At 42.0% G+C, this 20,388-nt stretch overlaps 4 protein-coding genes across 6 annotated transcripts; 2 read left to right on the forward strand and 2 right to left on the reverse strand.

The window, feature by feature from the left end:
* The first annotated feature begins 483 nt into the window (after positions 1-483).
* On the forward strand, positions 484-11,510 carry grm6a (glutamate receptor, metabotropic 6a). Of its 2 annotated transcripts, XM_058083263.2 has the most exons (16): positions 485-752; positions 1,297-1,917; positions 3,675-3,891; positions 4,003-4,138; positions 4,206-4,360; positions 4,440-4,580; positions 4,891-5,091; positions 5,296-5,435; positions 5,512-5,634; positions 5,717-5,981; positions 7,119-7,354; positions 7,421-7,582; positions 7,652-7,801; positions 8,295-8,435; positions 8,515-8,629; positions 9,929-11,510. In XM_058083263.2, exons 2-15 carry the CDS (start codon positions 1,342-1,344, stop codon positions 8,602-8,604), a joined length of 2,733 nt encoding a protein of 910 aa, XP_057939246.2. In that variant the 5' UTR covers positions 485-752; positions 1,297-1,341; the 3' UTR covers positions 8,605-8,629; positions 9,929-11,510. The 2 variants fall into 2 exon arrangements, with proteins under 2 accessions (XP_078653820.1, XP_057939246.2); XM_078797694.1 differs by lacking the exons at positions 7,119-7,354; positions 7,421-7,582; positions 7,652-7,801; ... (1 more) ...; positions 8,515-8,629; positions 9,929-11,510 and having other exon boundaries at positions 484-752; positions 5,516-5,634; positions 5,717-5,863.
* tsr2 (TSR2 ribosome maturation factor) lies at positions 10,617-12,850 on the reverse strand. Its single transcript, XM_058083271.2, has 5 exons — positions 12,709-12,850; positions 12,294-12,384; positions 11,307-11,398; positions 11,007-11,165; positions 10,617-10,927 (listed from the first exon to the last, which is right to left on the reverse strand). Exons 1-5 carry the CDS (start codon positions 12,802-12,804, stop codon positions 10,838-10,840), a joined length of 528 nt encoding a protein of 175 aa, XP_057939254.2. The 5' UTR covers positions 12,805-12,850; the 3' UTR covers positions 10,617-10,837.
* A 435-nt stretch (positions 12,851-13,285) lies between these two features.
* Positions 13,286-15,241, reverse strand: LOC131136456 (uncharacterized). Of its 2 annotated transcripts, XM_058083272.2 has the most exons (4): positions 15,086-15,241; positions 14,346-14,490; positions 13,885-14,091; positions 13,286-13,810 (listed from the first exon to the last, which is right to left on the reverse strand). In XM_058083272.2, the coding sequence occupies exons 2-4, from the start codon at positions 14,476-14,478 to the stop codon at positions 13,674-13,676; spliced, it is 477 nt and encodes a 158-aa protein (XP_057939255.2). In that variant the 5' UTR covers positions 14,479-14,490; positions 15,086-15,241; the 3' UTR covers positions 13,286-13,673. The 2 variants fall into 2 exon arrangements, with proteins under 2 accessions (XP_057939255.2, XP_078654220.1); XM_078798094.1 differs by lacking the exon at positions 15,086-15,241 and having other exon boundaries at positions 14,346-14,607.
* A 996-nt stretch (positions 15,242-16,237) lies between these two features.
* Positions 16,238-20,304, forward strand: amt (aminomethyltransferase). The gene is made up of 9 exons (XM_058083268.2): positions 16,238-16,547; positions 17,333-17,500; positions 17,585-17,665; positions 17,743-17,874; positions 18,597-18,675; positions 18,749-18,894; positions 19,051-19,231; positions 19,344-19,499; positions 19,613-20,304. The coding sequence occupies exons 1-9, from the start codon at positions 16,422-16,424 to the stop codon at positions 19,786-19,788; spliced, it is 1,245 nt and encodes a 414-aa protein (XP_057939251.2). The 5' UTR covers positions 16,238-16,421; the 3' UTR covers positions 19,789-20,304.
* Positions 20,305-20,388: the final 84 nt, after the last annotated feature.

Raw genomic sequence — 20,388 nt, forward strand, 5'->3', positions numbered from 1 at the left:
AATGGGCGTGGTTTGCAATGACAAAAGAGGGCCGTGGCCAGACAAGCAGCGACTAATTTCGACGAACACCAGGAAGTGAATGAACCAAGTTGGGCTAGCTTAACTTTTAGTTATTTTCCCATGAAAATAACACCTTATTACTACAAATTGAGTTACCCCTAGTCATAGATTATCATCCCATTTAAAAAGCACAGACTGCATATTTTGCTTCCGACAAGGGTGTCGACGGAAAGTTAGTAGTGTTGATATTACACGGACTGCTGAACATGATGGAACAAAGACAAAATGGACAACATTGCTTCATGGTCTTGTCCATACACATCCAAGTGAGTTTAGCTAACATTAGCACGGTTGCCCAAGTGTCACGGGGCCATTTCCCGCCCCCTTTTCTGAAAGACTCGCAAGCCTTTAAAATATATTCAGTAAGTAATACTCATTAGTGTGTCAAACAAGTCGTGTTTAAAGACATTATGCGTAGTGAGAAATTAGAACAAAGAAGAGGACGAAGTTGTGTCATTGAACTGCTGAGCATGAAGAACCATCACTTACCACTAGGGGTCACTGTTAGCGCATTACTACGCCTCTCTGAAAGCGTGCTCTGGGCGCAAGCGCAGTCGTGTTGATTGGAGTGTCAAGCAGAGGTGGAGAAGTTTTCACATTCGTTCAATGGGCAGAACTGCACCAGAACATCACAGCTGGGAAGTCAGGATGTGAGCACCCCCTCCTCCACCTGGGAGGAGGCACTTCCTGCGGTAAGTTTCTCATTCCTCATTGATTTACCTTAAAGGTGTGCTTATGATGATGATTATTCTTATTGTTCATTTACTCTGGATAATGAATCCATCAATGGATACTTGCATTGTAGCTCTGATGATTATGATTATGATTATAATAATGCAATGCGATGGTTTCAGTCTCAGCTCAGACCTTTTTGTGGAGTTTGTGCTTGTGGTTTCCTCCCACAGCCCAAAGACAAACTCAGGTGTGAATGTGACTGAATGGCTGCCTACACAGTATGAGTCCTGTGACTGAGTGGTGACAATCCAGAGTGGGTCATCTGGGATAGGCTCCAGCTCTCCATGACCCTGAACAGGTCAAGTGGGGAGGTAATTTCAACATATTATAAAATAAAATGTATTCAGTATTAATGTGATGTATTATTAGGAATTACAAACATTTGCTGCGTCAGCTGTATCCCAATGCTAAGATGCAGATTAAAAAAATCTCTTAAACGTACAACATTTTGGTTTTTGGAAGTGTCAAATTGTAAAGTTGTCACTGATTGATTTCTTTCAGGCACCAAAAGCAGGATGAAGATCGCCAAGTGAACATCTGATCAGAATGATATCATCAGTCTACACCCCACACTCCCTCCTCCCCCTTTTCTTCATTTTGTTCTTGGGGCATCAGCATCACATTGCCACCCGGCTCTGGTGGCTCCGCCTCCTCATGTCCATCTGCTTGTGGTCAGGTGAAGAGGTGCAGAAGGTGATGGCCTCTCATCAACACTTCCACCCACACTCCATTAAGATCCCGGGAGACATCACCCTGGGTGGCCTGTTTCCCATCCACGCCCGCGGACCCCATGGTCTGCCCTGCGGTGAGCTCAAGAAGGAGAAGGGTATCCATCGCATGGAAGCCATGCTGTACGCTTTGGACCAAATCAACAGCGACCCCGACTTGCTGCCCAACATCACCTTGGGTGCTCGCATCCTGGACACATGTTCCAGGGACACGTATGCCCTGGAACAGTCCCTGACCTTTGTCCAGGCCCTGATCCAGAAGGACACATCCGACATCCGCTGCTCCAACGGAGAACCGCCGGTCATCCGAAAACCGGAGCGTGTGGTGGCGGTTGTTGGTGCCTCAGCCAGCTCTGTGTCCATCATGGTGGCCAACATACTACGTCTCTTTGAGGTAACCCACAACGTGATTTTGTGTTCTTGGTTCACAAATCTTCTTTTGCACCTACGCTGCGCCAACGGGGTGTGGCCAGTGCATGCCAATTTTCTTGAGCAACACAATTAGGCGCAGCGCGGCGCACCCACGCCCCCGTCCTGCCTACCGGCGCAAATGACAAAAAGGGAGGAGAGAGTATAATCTTAACCAATCAAATGAATGCTTCTCATTGCCTTTAAATGGTTAGGACTGGACTGCGCATCAGAGGCTACAGACAGTTATATTAAACACAGCAGCAGGCTAATCCAGGCATCTTGTTTTCCACCATTTCTGCTCTACATCGCTAAATAGGAAAACCTCTGATGGTATGTTGGAAATCAAGCCATCACCAATCTTGAAGGAAATGGAGTTTTGATTTGGGAAGACATCCAATTGATCCTAATGTTGACCAACTTTACACATGAGACACCAACTCATGCGATGACGCCAAGAAACAGAACCAAAGACTAGTGTACATAAGTGTTAAATTTTCAATTTAGAGGGGATATTCTATCATGAAAAATATGTAATATTCTATCATTACAAATATGTATATTAGTGAATTCAGAGACTTTTTTAAATGTACTATTATTACACAAAAATGACACAAAACGCCACTGGAACCTGTGAACTCATTTACCATTTTTACCGGAACACACACAAGCTGCCTGTCTGCATGCTGGATTAATATTTTAAGCAATTTGTGTCTGCTTGACTGCTGCTTTTAATGCTTTTAATAACTCTGTGTGTGTGTGTGTATAAGTGCGTGAGCCCATTTAGGAGATAAAGTAGATAAAGGTCATACATCAATCATAAAAGAAACATGGGGGATGGACTGGGAAACTGATGGTTACATTAAGAAATAATTAAATATAATGATGATATGCTGCTGCCATGTGTGTTGGTGGTCAAATATGAAATAATTTTGTCTTTTGTTTGGTCTTGGCAGAAGTACGACACGTAACATGATGAGCGCATAAACCAGTCTGCTATTCCGAGTTGTCACTTACACTAATCTGTCAACGCTTGCAAACACACACACACACACACACACACTAATGTGATTGTTATTCATATGATTGAACAGTGACACACATTTGGCTGTTACACAACTTTAATCTTCTGTCTGTCGTTTGTCCTGTCTGCTCCGCCCACTTTGACCTGTGGTTGGGTTGTGTTTGTGTGTTTTCCTTTTTTTTTCCATGCACATCACCTTAAATCAAGGGTGATCGAGCCTTTTTCAGCTAGGGCCACATGCAGAAAAATCAAAGACTGCCCAGGGCTGTCAATCGATTTAAAATATTTAATCATGATTAATCATATTTTGTCTATAGTTAACTTGCAATTAAACAGACTGTAATAAGTGAAAGAAAGATTGTTTTTAAATTATGTATATTTGCTTCATGCAAAAGGTTTTTTTAAACATCTTAACACAAATGGACTTCAGTGTATAAACAAACACAACATATGAAAAGTAGACATTAGTAAAGTAAACTGTCCATCACTCAAATGTTAGTGGATAGCTTATACGTCACTTCCAAACACTCTTTTACAGAAACACACACTGTTGTAACTACAATGGTGCTTTTTGTAGTCTAGCAACTTCAATGACATGGAAGTATGACACTGCGGGTCTTTGAACATGCCATTTTTATTCTGTCATCTTTGTCCATTTTACTTATTTCAAACCCAAGTGTACCCAAACACTTTAACTTTAACGACGTGTCATCCTTCAGATCCCTCAAGTGAGCTACGCGTCGACTGCTCCGGAACTGAGCGACAACAACCGCTATGACTTCTTCTCTCGAGTGGTTCCTCCAGACTCGTACCAGGCTCAGGCCATGCTGGACATTGTCAAAGCCCTCGGTTGGAACTATGTGTCCACGCTGGCCTCTGAGGGAAACTATGGTGAGAGCGGAGTGGATGCCTTCATGCAGATCTCCAGAGAAGCTGGTAATGTCACGCATCTTCATTAAACATATATATGCACATATTATGTGGTATTATTATTTTATGACTGTGGATTAGGCCTTGTGTTATTGATGGGTGATTTGCATGTCACAGGTGGGGTGTGTATTGCCCAGTCGGTGAAGATCCCACGTGAACCGACGGACGGTGAGTTTGACAAGATCATCAAGCGTCTGATGGAGACGAGCAATGCCAGAGGAGTCATCATCTTTGCCAATGAGGACGACATCAAGTATGTTAGGAAGTTATCGCCAGCTAATTGGACTCCATTTTGACTCTGGCCATTTCTCCTATGATAGACAGGTCCTTGAAGCAGCCAAGCGTGCTAACCTGACGGGCCACTTCCTGTTTGTGGGCTCTGACAGCTGGGGAGCAAAGAGCTCACCAATCATGGAGCTAGAGGACATGGCAGAGGGTGCGGTGACCATCCTGCCAAAACGAGCGTCGATAGACGGTAAGAACACGCTATGACACCATTGTGTGTGTGTGTGTGTGTGTGTGTGTTTGCGTGCTCATGTGTGTGTGTGTTCTAGGCTTTGATCAGTACTTCATGTCACGCTCTCTGGAGAACAACCGCAGGAACATCTGGTTCAACGAATTCTGGGAAGACGACTTCCGGTGTAAACTCACCCGTCCTGGTGTGAAAGTGGACCCTGGCAAAAAAAAGTGCACAGGTTTGTGTCAGTTGTCATGTGACCTCAAGCAGAGGCATTCTCTGGTTAGCATACAATATGGAGCGCATGTTGTTGTTTTATTAATACATTGCGTGAGTCCATAATCAACCATAAAACAGGGACACTTTATTAATATTTGCAAAAACGCGATGGAGTCAGGGAGTAATGTTCGAAACATGATGTAGCAAGGGACGTTTTAAAGAACTTTCTTTGGCTCTACTTTGGGTAAAATGTTAAATTATCATCATAACACGCCCCTCTTATTAGCTATATGAGTTCTGCCTCCCCTGACTACATCTGATGTCCACAGGCCAGGAGAGAATTGGCCTGGACTCTTCTTACGAACAGGAAGGGAAGGTCCAATTTGTGATCGATGCCGTCTATGCTGTAGCTTACGCTCTGCACAGCATGCAGCAGAACCTTTGCAGCTCCTCCTCAGGAGTTTGTAGCCACATGGATCCGGTGGAGGGTCGCGCTCTGCTCGACTACATCCGAGCCGTCAATTTCAACGGTGAGAACACCTTCTGAGTCAGAGTGAAATTCTTTTTCCTTCATGTTTTCCTCTCTCTCTCGCTCTTACACACATAATGTGGACGTCTGTGTGTTCAGTCACATAAAAATGGATGCGCTAATTGCTTCTTCTGAAGGAAAAGTCTACTTCAGGTGTGTTAGGTTCAGTTGATCCTGGTCAACAGGCGCCTCTTTGTTCCGACAGGAAGTGCAGGCACCAGTGTTCTGTTCAATGAGAACGGAGATGCTCCTGGTCGCTACGACATCTTCCAGTTCCAGATGACCAACCACAGTCACCCTGGCTACCATGTCATTGGCCAGTGGACCAATAACCTGCGTCTTAACGTAAGGCTCCGATTAGGTCGGAATAAACATCTAAGGTGACCCAATGAGATGTTAATGTTGCTTGTCTGTCTGTCAGCTAGAAGAGATGCAGTGGTCCGGAGGAGATAAATCACTTCCAGACTCCATTTGTAGTTTTCCCTGTAAGCCAGGAGAGAGGAAGAAGATGGTGAATGGGGTCCCGTGCTGCTGGCACTGTGAGGTAACTTCCTGTCTGTCTATCTAAATTGTCTCTCAGACGCGTACGTCTGATGTGTCTCTCTGCTTCTCTAACCGGTCTACAGCTCTGCGATGGTTACCACTACCAACTGGATGAGTTCACCTGTGAGATGTGTCCATCAGACATGCGGCCGGTTCCCAACAGAACCGCCTGTCGTCCCACTCCGATCATAAAACTGGAGTGGAACTCCCCTTGGGCCTTAGTGCCGGCCGCTCTTTCCATGCTTGGTATCCTAGCAACCAGCACGGTTGTCATCACTTTCATCCGCTTCAATGACACGCCCATAGTGAGAGCGGCTGGACGAGAACTCAGCTACGTTTTACTGACAGGTACACACGAACTACAAGTACACAGAAGTACCACACGGGTAAACACCGTAGCTATGACTTGAATGGAATACTGTACTTTTGCTACACTTCAGCCTGATTACATCCTTTTAAATACATTTTTAACATTATTAGAGCCCTCTAGACTTTAAATAACACCCTTGTAGTCACAGGTATTACCCAATATAGCCATAAGCCATTTAAGAAGTAAATATGTAATGGTTCCACATGTCCAAAAGGAGTAGGAAGAAGCAAAGCTTATTAAATCCTACCCCTCCATCTGGTACTTTTACAATCAGTAACTGTTACATTTGTTCACTTCCTGCTTTCCATAATACAGTTTAAGGTTTTTTAAAAAAAATAATGTACTTCGTACCGAAGTATGAGGTGATATGACCATACAATGACATAATGGGTACCATAGTAAGTGTCAATATAGTGATTATATAAATATTTGAGTTCCTTACTCAATCCATTCCATAGTTTGATTCCACATACTGAAATGCTATGGCTTTTTAACGTAGTCCTAGCATAGAAGTGTTTCAAATGTAGTTCTTCCCTGAGATCATATTTCTCCTCTCTTGTAGAGAAGTATTGGATGACATTTTTAGCTAATTGGTTATTTTTAGCCTTATGCATTATTTTAGCTGTTTGAAGATGAACTATATCAGCAAGTTGAAGTATTTGTGATTTCAGAAATAAGGAGTTAGTATGTTCTCTGTAGGCGGCATTATGAATTATCCTTACTGACCTTTTTTTGCAGTACATTTAGCGAGTGAAGATTGCTTTTATCGTTTTTAGCCCATATTTCCACACAATAAGTAAGATATGGTAGAACCAGAGAGCAATAAAGAGTGTGCAGTGATTTCTGATTGAGAATAAATTTTGCTTTGTTCAATATTGAAATATTTCTGGCCACCTTATGTTGTATATTTGTAATATTAGGTTTCCAGCTCATATTTTCATCTATTGTGATCCCCAGAAATGTATTTTCCTTCACCCTTTCAATGTCCACACCGTCTATTTGTATCATGATTTTAGTTTTATATGCGGTGTGCTTATGTACAATCCAAAACCCAACAAAGCAGAAGGCTGTAAATGTGTCATGTCATGATGCCACCTTCCCGCCCCCTCTCTCAGGAATCTTCCTGATCTACTTGATCACTTTCCTGATGATTGCCGAGCCAGGCGTGGTGGTTTGTGCGTTCCGGCGCCTCCTGCTGGGCCTCGGCATGGCCATCACCTATTCGGCCATGCTGACCAAAACCAACCGCATCTATCGGATATTTGAACAGGGCAAGAGGTCTGTCACACCGCCCAAATTCATCAGCCCCACGTCCCAGCTGCTTATCACCTTCATCCTCATCTCTGTCCAGGTAAGACCACGGGCACCATTTCCTGTTTGTGCTGATGCGACTCATCTGTGTGTTTGTGTGCGTCAGGTATTTGGTGTGTTTGTGTGGTTTGCTGTCGTTCCACCTCACACCATTGTCGATTATAACGAGCTCCGCCCTCCAAACCCTGACCTGGCTCGAGGAATTCTCAAGTGTGACATGTCTGATCTGTCACTCATCTACTGCCTGAGCTACAGTATCATTCTCATGGTAACACATTCATCTCATGAAGCCGCCCTCTGTGTTTTTCCGTGTAACCTGTTCCCTTTCTGTTGCTAGGTAACGTGCACCGTGTATGCAGTTAAAAGCCGCAAAGTCCCAGAGACGTTTAACGAGGCAAAGCCAATTGGCTTTGCCATGTACACCACCTGTATCGTCTGGCTGGCCTTTGTGCCAATCTTCTTTGGTACAGCCCAGTCAACAGAAAAGGTGGGAAATCAGACAAAAGCGAATGGATGCAAACATCACACTTAAATGTTTACAATCAGACCCCACAATCGCACACAGAATGCAGTTTTGAAATTAAACTTTTTATTATTAAGGGAGAAAAGTTCTATCAGTCTGGCTTTGGGACTCTAACCAACCATAGTAAGGGCCAGTATCCACAAATGGTGAAAACATGGAAGAGTGGTGAATCTTCCCACTCGTCCAATGCGCGGCTGACACAAATATGAAATAATGAAAAGTAAATTAGTTCCCCAATTGATGGAATATTGATGGAAACACATTCTGTTTGTGTTGTAGGTCCAATTTTTATTATGCTGACAACTGCTTCGGTCAACTTCAGTTCCAATGTAGCTGACAAAAAGAAAAAAAATGTTATAAATAAAAAAAATATAAATTTTTAAAAAAAAAAGTATTTCACTGAACTACTGTCCCAAAGAACCGACCTTCAAATGTCACCTTGTGCTCGTCACTCCAGATGTTCATCCAGACAGCCACTTTGACCGTATCCATGACTCTCAGTGCGTCCGTCTCCCTCGGGATGCTCTACATTCCTAAAGTCTATGTGATCCTCTTTCACCCCGAGCAGAACATTCCCAAGAGGAAACGAAGCTTCAAGGTGTGTAAGACCGTGATGTTCTTTTGTTCACTTGTGTTGACGTCCGCTCAATTTCCAAAAGCTGACACTTGTTTGGCAGGGTGTGGTCCAGGCTGCTCACTTGTCTCACAAATCCCTCAAGGAGAAACAGAATGGAAAGACCAACTTTGAGCCAGACAGAATGCAGTAAACGCATGTCGCCCTTCAGCATGAAGGTACTCTAAATTGCTTTGCATTTGGCTCTGGCAGCGTAGTAAAGGAACCTCGTGTGCAGTAAAATACATGATTGAATGAATGACTATGACAATCTATGAACAGGCAAGTCCAGGGCTCGTCCAAAATGCTAAGCACTGACGAGAACTGAGGAGGAAAAGATTATTTCTCCACTGCACTGGCTTCCTAAATGATTTACAACTGAATTTACAATAAGCACTAAATCAGGGGTGTCTATACTTTTTCTGCCCAGGACCACCTAAAAAAATGAAAGGATGAGGGGCCTATTAAATTATTCACGTTTCTTTATTACTACTAATATCGGAGGTCAAGTTGCTTGCTTGCTCTGAACTTCCCACCTTCAAAAAACAACTCCAAACATTTTAATGTGCCTTTGTTATTTAGCTTTATATTGTTTTAATCTTACTGTGAAGCATTTTTGAGTACCTTGAAAATGTCCATACATCCATTTTCTATGCCATTTATCCTCATTAGAGTCGCAGGTATGCTGGAGCCACCCTGGACTGGTGGCCAGCCAATCACAGGGCACATATGGACAAACAACCATTCACACTCACATTCATACCTATGGACAATTTGGAGTCGCTAATTTACCTAGCATGTTTTTGGAATATGGGAGGAAACCGGAAGAAAACCCATGCATGCACGGGGAGAACATGTAAACTCCTCACAGAGATAGCCGGGGGTGGAATTGTACTAGGGTCTCCTAGCTGCGAGGTCTGCGCGCTAACCACTCGACCGCCGTGCAGCCCCTATTTCATTTATCATATATATACACTGTAAATACAGTATAATAATAGATGGGGCAGTTATTTACAGAAACCACAGAAAGGGCTGGGCGTTACTGCGAAAACCCATGACAATTTTCTAACATTAATGATGTGGAGTGCATGAGAAAGCGTACTGCATGCAATGCCTATAACTTTCAATATTTCACTTTATTCATTTTCTACCACTGCAAATAAATGACCTTCTGTATGATATACTGATTTGTTGTGATGCACCTTATATTTCAATAATCATTAGTGTCTTAATACATTTGTACTGAATTGTCAGGCACCATTGTACAGTAAGGCAGTGTTACCTGACTTTATTGAGCCAAGGCATACATTCCCCACAGCACCTGCTATACATCACTGACACACAGTAGATAATGTGAACATTATTTGTAGAAAATATTATTTGAAGTAATTAAGTGAAATTAGTCGTTGGGAATCACTGCCTTGAGCACTTTGTTTCTAGATGTACAACTGAAGGAATCACTTCCGTATTCTTTGCAGGACGCCGCTGGACCGACCCCGGCACACCAGCTGATGGCGTTATCATCGTGACCATCATGATGCTTCTCTTCCTGCATTGTTTTCCTGATCTTCTTCCCTGCTTGTTTTTCTTCTGGATGTTAGTGGTTGACGCAGCTTTAAAACAGTGTTTCACAACTTATATTGAGCCAAGGCACATGTTTTATATTACAAAAATATTACAAATATGTCACAAGTATACAGTATATCATAAATTGACTTACTCTTTGTGAAATCTAATCTTTAGTTCATTCATTCTTCTCATTAAGGTGACCAGTGTGCTGGAGTTTATCCCAGTTGACTTGAAATTTGGAGTACAGTATGGACTGGTTCCCAGCCAATCACAGGGCCCAATAATATGAATTTTAAGATGGAGGAGGAAGCCGGAGGAGGAACCCACACAAACGTGCTCTCCTTGCTCTCCTGCCTGCAAGGTAAAACATGTTGACCACTGCTGCACCGCGCAGCACCACAAACATTTGCATGAAATAATTATGTGCCGTGGCGCAGTAGTTATGAATCACTGCTTTAAAGGAAATAAGTGGTTGACTGATCTTCTTGGACATTTATTCACTACTGTAGAATCAGTTCTTAGCAACCGAGCATCCACCAGGTGGCTGCAGAACTCCTGGAATATTTCCTACAATGTGGTTAAAACTGATCAAAACTGTCATTTTGTAAAATATGTTTTAATTTAAGATGATTCTGACTGACGTTGACGTGATATTTATTATGTTCATGTACAAGCAACCAAACCGGTGTGATTAAAAACAAACTGGCCTGCTGCGCTTTACCAAAAAACAATATCCATAATGTCATGTGACTGATCATAATGACATCACCATCGAGTCCTCAGGTCCATGTAAGAAGTTCAAAATAATCCACTCTGTGTTACTTTCTCTTTTGAACCAGCGTCCATCCGTCTTCATCTTGAGGAGGATGATTTGTTGTGTTGACTGAAGTGGTGTCACACTCCATGGCCTACACACACACACACACTTGGCTTAATCACACAATACTATCAGAACCATAGGTATGTTTTGTGTGTGTGTGGGCGCACCTGCGTCTCCGCATCACTTTCTGAGTCTGACTGTGTAGGCGGGGCTGTGACCTTTGCCCTGGATGTCTTATTCTGGGTCAGAGACTGGATGGATTGCGTGAGCTCTTGCAGCGCCCCCTGCTGCCACTGACCAAACATCTGCATCAGTCTAACACAAACCTGAGGACATGAAAGCTGTTATAAGGCGACAAGGGGCGGTAAATACAGAGCTGCAGTATCACATTTTCAGGATCGGAATCAGAATAAAACAATGTAATTGTTTATAATAAAATACAATTATGATGATGATGATGTGTGTACTTGAGGTAAACTCCCGTCATCCACCACGGTGTCAAACTCCTGATCCATGAGGGTGGCGATGTAATCTTCAACTTCAAACTGCTGAAGGTCAGCTGATAATGCACAAACACAGCAAAAGAATGGACCCTCGTCAGGAGCAGTGCAAGGTAACAAAGTGAAAGTTAGGAGGGAAAAAATTTTATTTTATAAGAATGCAGCATGTTGCGTCATCGTGTACACATTGTGGCTAAATATATATTGCTAAATTTGTGTCAAAGTGAAAGTTTTGCTTGAAATGTTTTCACAAATGCCTTTTCTCTCCCTTTTTTTGTTTAGAACTGATGGAACTGATTTTTGCTGAAACTTACCAATGTTTGACTGCGGATTGCTCAAGAACAGAGAAAGGTAGAAACAAACTTTTTTTCCTAATGATAGATGAGAGTCTAATATTTCTTTTGGTATATACCATGTCTACATAGCCCAGGAGCACAATATTATGTATGCCCTGAAAAATCAGTCAAAATAATCAAAAATGGCCGGTACCAAGAGGGACGTCTTTTGAGTGTAGTTTACGACAAAGAAATGCTGCTTGTTAATAATACACTTGAAAAGACAGTTTATAGGGTGAAAGATGACACATTTAAGGAAATATTGCATTATTGTGATCTATTATTATACATGCAAGAATATCAGTGGTTTATCTGAGCTTTAAAAATGTTGACAGTAAAAAAAATGTGGCTGAATTACAACAATTCTGCAAAGATTAGTGGGGCAACAATCGTGCAAAAAAAGACTTTCCACACCACTGTTGAGTTTGAATTAATTTATCATATGGTTGATTGATTTACTGATTGATTACTGTGACAGGCCTATGTAAGGATAACGTAAAATCATTTCATAACTCAAAGTTCCCAAAGTTTTTTTTTTGCAGCGCACCCAGTTACAAAACCATTGTCATAACTTATGCAACACGATGGATGAATTGACAGGTGATATGGTTATACTTACTGTTGTCATGGAAATACTGCTGGACAACATCCACCATCCAGTCAGCTTTCTGCTGCCCGTACACGCCTCCAAAGCCATTGTCCACCGCAATCTGGAAGGGGGAATGTTGTTTTGGTCAAGACCTAATGTTCATAACCATAGATGAGCGTGATATTTACCTTTTGTCATAACGTCTTTAGATAGTCAAAACATAGCCATTCTTTCCATATCCATAGATTCGTCACCATTTAATATCTATTTTTATTGATAACAAAGCACGTCAACGTCACTGTGTCGCTCCCAAGCTCAGCTCTCGTGCGGTTGTCCGACACTTCCGGTGTGCGCGTGTTTCTATACTTACGTACAGAAACGTGTTACATATTCGCTTCCGTATATGAGCGTATGTCCGCATGCGCGCGCGTGTGTGTGTTTTTACCTGAAGAACTGGCCAATTATGAAGGACCACTCGCACACCGTCGGTAAACACCGCACGCGAATCCGTGGGTGCCGCCATGTTCAATTGGACAGACATGAGCAGTCGATGTCGAGATGCTGATCCGGATCAGACAGAAGAAATCTACAATTGCGTAATAGATTGTGAATTGGAACGACTTATACGGCAACTTGGTGTCTTTTTATTGGGTTATAACTCGTTGGGATATTAAAAAAAACACATAATACAGAGGGGAGGTCTTTGCAGGGTTGATTTAGGATGACTTATATATACGTGTGCTACCCATAGTTTGAAAATCCATCTGGAGGATTGGTGTGAAATTTAATTTGAATGTAATTTTCACATAAAGGAAATAAAATTAATATTAATAAATTTAAGGGGCTCAACATTTTAAAAATGTTGATTAAGGTATTGTTTTTAATAAGATACATTTTCTTTGCCGTTTGTCCTCACCAGGGTTATGTGGGGGTATGCTGGGGCCTATCACAGCTGATTTTTGGGCAAGAGGCGGGACACCCTGGACCGGTCGCCAGCCAATCACAGGACACATATAGACAAACAACCATTCACACTCACATTCATACCTATGGACAATTTAGAATGTCCATGTAAACTATATTAATAATAACCTACAAGACATACAAGTCACTTTTAATTATAGGTTGAAAACAGTCAAATAAATGGCAAAACTGGCAATAACAGTCAAGGAAAATGCAAAAAAAGAAAAAATACACATCTATGTTGACGTTTGGGATTTAGTCCACAGTCAAATGCTGCCAGTTCCAGTCCACCACCACCACCGCACCTCCATATAAACCTCTTAAACAATGTAAAATATCACAACAATAATAATAATCACAATAATGATCAAGGTAGTGTCGGTCAATAAGCATGCATAATGAATATCCATAATGAATCCATAATGAATACGTTGGCTCCGTCTCCTCTCATGTGCGTCTTTGAGTGATTGTGAGGTTGAGTGTCAGCTCTTGTAGTTGTTGAATCAACAAAGTGAGCTCTGCCGCCGAGGCTTCTTTCTCCCTCACGGCCTCCGTCAGCCTCCAGAGTGCACTTCCCTGTTGTACTGATGGAGAATATTCGGAATATTACAATATGCTGTGATAATAATAATAAAATAAAAAGGACGTATTTGCTGACCCAGGAAGTAGAAAATGAGTAAAAGGGTGATGAGGAGCAGGGTGATGACAGCACATGCCATGGCGTACGCTCGTGATGAGCTGGGAGTCAACATGTCCTGAAGATGACTCTGCCATTTGCCTCCTCGTCTGCCCACACTGGTCATGTGATGCACATGTGGGTTTCCATTCACAGAAGGTGTATAAGTTGGGCGGGGTGGCCTTGACCCTGGAATCATACACGGTGTGTGTACCCTTATATCTGTGCTACTAGCATATTACTATACACTTATTGCTAGTATTATATCCACCAATTATCTAACATGCATGTTTTTGGAATGTACAAATGCCTTTGTGCATATATATGCACATGTACCTTTGCTAATAATTTACTTGTGTCTTTGATATCTGCATATTTTATGTACACTTCTATTTTATGTGTATACCTTGTATCTGTTACCAGCATACAATATGTGTATATACCTTTGTGGTTGTGGTCAGGGTGTGTCCGGTGAAGGTCGTTGATGGAGTCCACAGAATGGAGCTCAATCTCAGTCAGGTCTTTGTCGCTGACCCTGTAGGCCTGCGGAGTGGTCTGCGAAGGGGGTCTTGACATGGCGACTGTCAACTGGGACATCATTATGTTAATTTCTTTTTACACTTGTATGGAGGTTTTATGATGGCCGCACGGAAGAGATTATATCTATTTAGAGTGGTTCCTTGGTTAGCATCATTAATCCACTCCAGAAGGTCTGACTCAACCCAAAACAGACTCTAACCAAGGTAAGTTTTCCCATATAAAATAATGTAAATCCAGTTAATCCATTCCAGACACCTAAAAATTTATGCTTTATAAGTTTTCCTTAAATTTATCAACAGACTCATTCATTGCCGGCGTCTTCTTTGTTAGATCCATGCACAGCAGCCCTGCTTCTGAAACTATGTAAGTATGGCAAGATTTTGTCTTAGGTGAGTGATCCAAGATGGCTGCATTCGTTTACCAAGCACCATTCGTTACATGCACCATATTACGCCCGTAAAACTAACTGTTGTAACCTGACAGGTGACAGCAAACCGAGGAAAAAATTTTGCATACATGATGGATGTTAACTGAAAAATGTGCTAACCGGGGCAGACATTAACCAAGGTACCCCTGTAAAGTCAATTTTTTGCTTCCAAGCAAATCAAATTTCCCACAAAAGCACGGCCATAGGTCTACTTACCTTTATTCACCATGAAGAAAAGTACTATTCCTGTTCTTGTGTATCAGTCATGAGCATGTGGTAGACAGAACATTCAATTCTTTAGTCCAGTGTATCATTCGATTCAATTCAAACCAGTCCTAAAAAAAGAAACACAGCTCTGTCTTTAAAAGCGCAGGTCAGTGTCCAACAGCAGAGGACGTTCAGATGTGATCCCTTTTCCGAGTCTTTGTGACCAGGTTCACATTTAGGATCAAGTCAGCTGCCGGAGAGAGAAACAGTGAGACAGAGAGGCCTTTCCCAAGCCAAGTGTCCTAAAATAGCAGTCGAGACATGGTGGTATTATTAGGTAGCCAGGCTAGTAGGCTGGGACGCATACACACACACTACATCCATAAATATATCCATGTCAAAGTGCAGTTAAGTTGAATAAATGAAAATATATTGATCCCACATCCCCGAAGTCTACAAAGTCAGACTGAAATGTGGACCAAAAAGTGAACCAGGAACAAAGAAAGTGTGTTTTAGCTAGTGCTCATCTCAATCTTTCCCCCCCAAACATTAAGTGCTTTTTAGTTAGCTTTGTTGCTTAAATAACTTTTATACCACAGACATTTTGTTAAAAAAAAATGAATCACTAACTGTTCACCCCTTGAATCATAATGGCGCCGCTCTTTTGTAAAACAGGAAGTAGCCCTCCGGCTGACAAATACATGAACAAGAAATTAGTAGTATGACACTATAATGTCTATATTGACAATATTTCTATTATCAGGACACTCAAATGATTGTTTAGATATCTTACAACTTCAATACGTGTAAAGTATGTCTCCTCCTTATGGATATGAAATTGTTATTGTTATGAATATTACAAAATACCATCGATAACGAAAGTTACAAATCTAGCTAGCTTGCTGGCTCTATAGCTAGATCTAAAACTGATGCTATCGTCAATTCACTACATTTCCCACAAACCCCTGCGCGTGTTGTGACCAGGAAACCAGTCAACGAAGTCTAAAAAGAGTTGAGCCACACGTACAAGCGGAAGTTTCAATATGTATGTCTCCTACTTATGGATATGAAATTGTTATATTACAAAATACCATCTATAACGAAAGTTACAAATCTGGCTAAATCTCAAGCTGATGCTATCGTCAATCCACTACATTTCCCACAAACCCCTGCGTGTGTCGTGACCAGGAAACCAGTCAACTCGGCTGTATGATGGGTTCGAAGTCTAAAAAGAGTTGAGCCACACGCACAAGCGGAAGTGGTGTTATTACCCCACCAGGAGTATCGTCGGACGGAGGCTGGGAGCGACTCGACACACTCCAGCAGTGGGACTTTAGGTGTTGACATGTGGGCTCGCCTGTTAGCCGGGGCTTCGGGGCTTCGGCTCCGGGCTTGCGGTGAACCTGGGATGCGGGCAGCTGGAGGTGCATTCAGGGGGCTGCAGCACAGACACGCGTCATCAAGTGGAGAGGTGAGTGGAAATCATCGGCAACTTTATCAGTTAAAACCAAAATAGATAAACACGGATGGAATGTTTTGAATCACCAGTTTGACACAGGTATTCTCGTGTAGTCATGGGTACCCCATGTTATTCAATTCCCAGTTTTAGTGGAACATTTATGCATTGCAGTCACAAAAGAATTGAATACAAAACCCACAAATATCCAGTGCATTATTTTTTTTATGTCTTGCGTAATATAGTTTTTGTATGTGGGAACTCATGGTCACATGATAGCAACCACCACAAGATTACACAATATTTGGCACTGTTCAAATGACTTTATACTCTGTAAAAAATGAAAAGACAAATACTGTACAATTATTAGCAATCACATGAATTGGAGGTTATTCCATTTAGCATCAAGAGAGACATTTTTCCTGCAACGCTATAGTGTTAATTGTGTTATTGTGTGTAGCTGCTCTACAGGGCACCACAACTCAATACAAAGGGTCGAAAAATGAGCATAATAATTCCTCTTTAATCATTAAGCTGCACTGATAACATTCTATTTAGAGCATTTTTATCTTTTAACAAAGTTTCACTACACACCAATTGACCGCTGTACTTAAGAACGGCTGACCTTGGACTTTTGTTGAAAAAGAAAAGCTGTACTTGAAGTGCAGATTCACTGCATCCCATAATCCAATGCTGTTCTGATAAACCAGTCATTTTTTTTACAATGCTAAAGGTAAAAAAATCCTGAAAAAAAAAAGACTAATAACATTCCTAAAGTGTCCTGTTTTGCTTTCTTCCAGGCCGCCCTGAAGAAGACACCCCTGTTTGACTTCCACAAGGCGCACGGTGGCAAAATGGTGGAGTTTGCAGGCTGGAGTATGCCCGTGCAGTACAAAGACAGTCACATCAGCTCACACATGCACACACGAGAGCACTGCTCCATCTTTGATGTCAGCCACATGCTGCAGGTGAGGGACAGCAGCCAACATGGCCGACTTCAGACAACCAAACACACATTCTCAATGCCTTTCCTTCGATTGCATTTCCATTAGACCAAAGTCCACGGCAAAGATAGAATCAAGTTCATGGAGTCTCTGGTGGTGGCAGATATTTTGGAACTTAAAGACAACCAGGTGAGCACTATAGAAATTGGATGGATGGATGGAAGTCATCATTTCATAACCAATATATATCATTCCAATATATATAGGGCACACTATCCCTTTTCACCAATAACAAGGGCGGGATCATTGATGACCTTATAGTGACCAAGACGGACCAGGACTACTTATATGTAGTTTCTAACGCTGGCTGTGCTGACAAAGACTCTGCTCACATGAAGGTGAGTACTGACACATAGACTGTGTATTAACACAGCAGAAGGAGACCCAATGTTGTAAAAGCAGGATTGAGCAAACTGCTTAGTCAGCATTAATAGTACTGATAAGTTCACTGTAAACAACCAGTGATGTGGGGTAAGGTCCAAACTGTTGCTTTGTGATATTTTATGTTTTACACTTCCCAGCTACTGTAGCTCTCCCTTATTGTGGAAAGATGGCAGCAACAAGCACCTGCCTTCTTACACAGAGAAGTCTGATTAGCAAGAATACCGTATTTTCTGGACTATAAGTCACTCCGGAGTAGTTGCACAAGGCCAAAAATGCATAATTAGGTAGAAAAAACATATATAAGTCGCACATGGCATTCGAGTGGTTACTACTTGGTCACTACTTGACCAAAACAGACATTACATCATCTTGGAAGGCAAGTTCTAACAATAATAAAAGGACAGAGAACAGGCTGAATAGGTGTAAGGTATGCTAACACAATGCTTATTCAGCTACACAAAACATACGTACACATGAACAAAAAATGTGTCCAGTGTTTATGTAACATGAGCAGTTTTTTCATTTATAAGTCGCTCTGGAGTATAAGTCGCAGGAACAGCCAACCTATGAAAAAAAGTGTGACTTATAGTCCGGATGATAATCATGTCACACTTAGGTTAAAACACATTACACTGGCTGTAGTCTGATGCGTACTGAATATGTGTGTTATTTCCAGTCCAGACTTGCAGAGTTTAAGGCTTCAGGCTCTGATGTTGACCTGGAGTTCCTGGATGAAGCTTTGATTGCTCTGCAAGGTAACATTTTTTTAATTTTTTTTTTCAAAGTACTACACTCTTATTTCTAATGTTTCTCTTGTTTGCTTTACAGGACCATCCATGTCTCGGGTGCTGCAGGAGGGCTTGAAGGAGGACCTCAGCAAGCTGACCTTCATGACGTCTGCCCTCGCCACTGTCTTTGGTGTATCTGGCTGCAGGGTGACCAGATGTGGATACACTGGAGAGGACGGTGTGGAGGTAATTTCAGTAGAAGGGTACTCATTCTTAACGATTACCTGTCTTTTTGTATCTGTTTTTATAGCTTTAGAATGTGTATTCATGTCTCAGAATACAAACTAATATAGCAATGTGAGATGGTGATGATTGGTGTGTGTGTGTGTGACTTTCTGTCAGATCTCAGTTCCTCAATCCAGAGTGGTAGAGCTGACTGAGAAGCTGCTGGCGCATAGCGAGGTCAAACTGGCTGGACTGGGCGCCCGTGACAGCCTGCGACTGGAGGCGGGGCTTTGTCTCTACGGCAATGACATTGATGAGACAACCACGCCCGTTGAGGCCACCCTCGTGTGGACGATAGGTGAAGTAATTGTAGTTATAGTGTCATTATCCCCCTCATTCCCACCCCTACCGCCCCCACCCCGCTGTGGTCGGGTCTGTTTACTACATCGATGTCATCATGTGGCATGCAGGAAAGCGACGACGTCAGACAAAAGGCTTCCCTGGTGCTGACATCATCGTACCACAGATCAAAGCTAAGACCGCCAGGAAGAGGGTGGGCTTGGTGTCCACTGGGCCTCCGGTCAGACAACACACACCCATATTGAGCCCCGATGGAAAGGTCATAGGTCAGAAAATACACACTCTCAGCATTTATATTTTAGCATTGTTAAAGGTATTATATACATATACAGTATATTAGTTATTTTTGCATAATAAAGGATGTTTGTTTCTTATTTAGGTGAGGTGACCAGCGGCTGCCCTTCACCCTGCCTGAAAAAAAACATTGCCATGGGTTACGTGGACGCCACCTTTGCTAAAAATGGAACAACGATTCAAGTGGAGGTCCGGAAAAAAGCCGTTCCCGCCGTTGTTTCCAAGATGCCCTTTGTGCCCACAAAGTACTATTCTGTATAGTATACATACATTCCTATGGTACATAGTATCTTCTCGGGTTAAATTGTGGCGGTATTATGGTGCTTGTTATTTACCAACTGGCAGCTAGGGGGCGTGGTTTAGACTTTCCCAAAGTGCCTTGCTTTTTCCCCCCAGTTTACTACTTTACTGTTGAGTCAGTAATGAGTGACAAGTAATACATCAAAATGACTGTGAAGTGCTGAAGTAACCACTGTTGGACCAAATTTACTAATATAGTAATTCAATTCTATTACATTGTTTTTGTTTACGGTATATAACAGCAAACTACTGATGTGTAAACATGTTTTTGTACACTCTTAATCGATGTATGTGAACATTTACTTGATGAAAGCAGTATTTTGTAATTGACCCGCAAATACAAATCTTAAGTAAAGATATTTAATTAGTATTATGGTTGTATTGGTTTTGTGAGAATATTAAAAATTCAAAGTGTAAAAACAGGCATGACTTTCACACCAACAGATAACATTTTTAAGCACACACAGAGGTAGATGAAGCGGCTGGAGCCACCATGTAGAGGAAACTGGATGTTTCCTACAGCCACAGCTGTTACAATGTCTTGACCTGGCACTAAATGGA

This window comes from Doryrhamphus excisus, linkage group LG17, assembly GCF_037039965.1.
Source record: "Doryrhamphus excisus strain RoL-2023G ecotype Guam linkage group LG17, RoL_Dexc_Guam_v1.1, whole genome shotgun sequence".
Classification (NCBI taxonomy): Eukaryota; Metazoa; Chordata; class Actinopteri; order Syngnathiformes; family Syngnathidae; genus Doryrhamphus; species Doryrhamphus excisus.

What these genes read in the sequence shown, in the direction of transcription:
- LOC131136456 (XM_078798094.1), bottom strand. Translation starts at nt 14,502, where the DNA reads ATGATGTCCCAGTTGACAGTCGCCATGTCAAGACCCCCTTCGCAGACC. An exon ending in CCCTGACCACAACCACAAAG is followed by an intron (nt 14,092 to 14,345) that starts GTATATACACAT and finishes GTATGATTCCAG; the next exon opens with GGTCAAGGCCACCCCGCCCA. An exon ending in ACTCATTTTCTACTTCCTGG is followed by an intron (nt 13,811 to 13,884) that starts GTCAGCAAATAC and finishes ATTCTCCATCAG; the next exon opens with TACAACAGGGAAGTGCACTC.
- amt (XM_058083268.2), top strand. Translation starts at nt 16,422, where the DNA reads ATGTGGGCTCGCCTGTTAGCCGGGGCTTCGGGGCTTCGGCTCCGGGCT. An exon ending in TGGAACTTAAAGACAACCAG is followed by an intron (nt 17,666 to 17,742) that starts GTGAGCACTATA and finishes CAATATATATAG; the next exon opens with GGCACACTATCCCTTTTCAC. An exon ending in AGCTTTGATTGCTCTGCAAG is followed by an intron (nt 18,676 to 18,748) that starts GTAACATTTTTT and finishes TTTGCTTTACAG; the next exon opens with GACCATCCATGTCTCGGGTG.
- grm6a (XM_058083263.2), top strand. Translation starts at nt 1,342, where the DNA reads ATGATATCATCAGTCTACACCCCACACTCCCTCCTCCCCCTTTTCTTC. An exon ending in GCAGATCTCCAGAGAAGCTG is followed by an intron (nt 3,892 to 4,002) that starts GTAATGTCACGC and finishes TGCATGTCACAG; the next exon opens with GTGGGGTGTGTATTGCCCAG. An exon ending in AAAACGAGCGTCGATAGACG is followed by an intron (nt 4,361 to 4,439) that starts GTAAGAACACGC and finishes TGTGTGTTCTAG; the next exon opens with GCTTTGATCAGTACTTCATG.
- tsr2 (XM_058083271.2), bottom strand. Translation starts at nt 12,804, where the DNA reads ATGTCTGTCCAATTGAACATGGCGGCACCCACGGATTCGCGTGCGGTG. An exon ending in ATAATTGGCCAGTTCTTCAG is followed by an intron (nt 12,385 to 12,708) that starts GTAAAAACACAC and finishes TCCCCCTTCCAG; the next exon opens with ATTGCGGTGGACAATGGCTT. An exon ending in AAAGTGATGCGGAGACGCAG is followed by an intron (nt 10,928 to 11,006) that starts GTGCGCCCACAC and finishes GTGTGTGTGTAG; the next exon opens with GCCATGGAGTGTGACACCAC.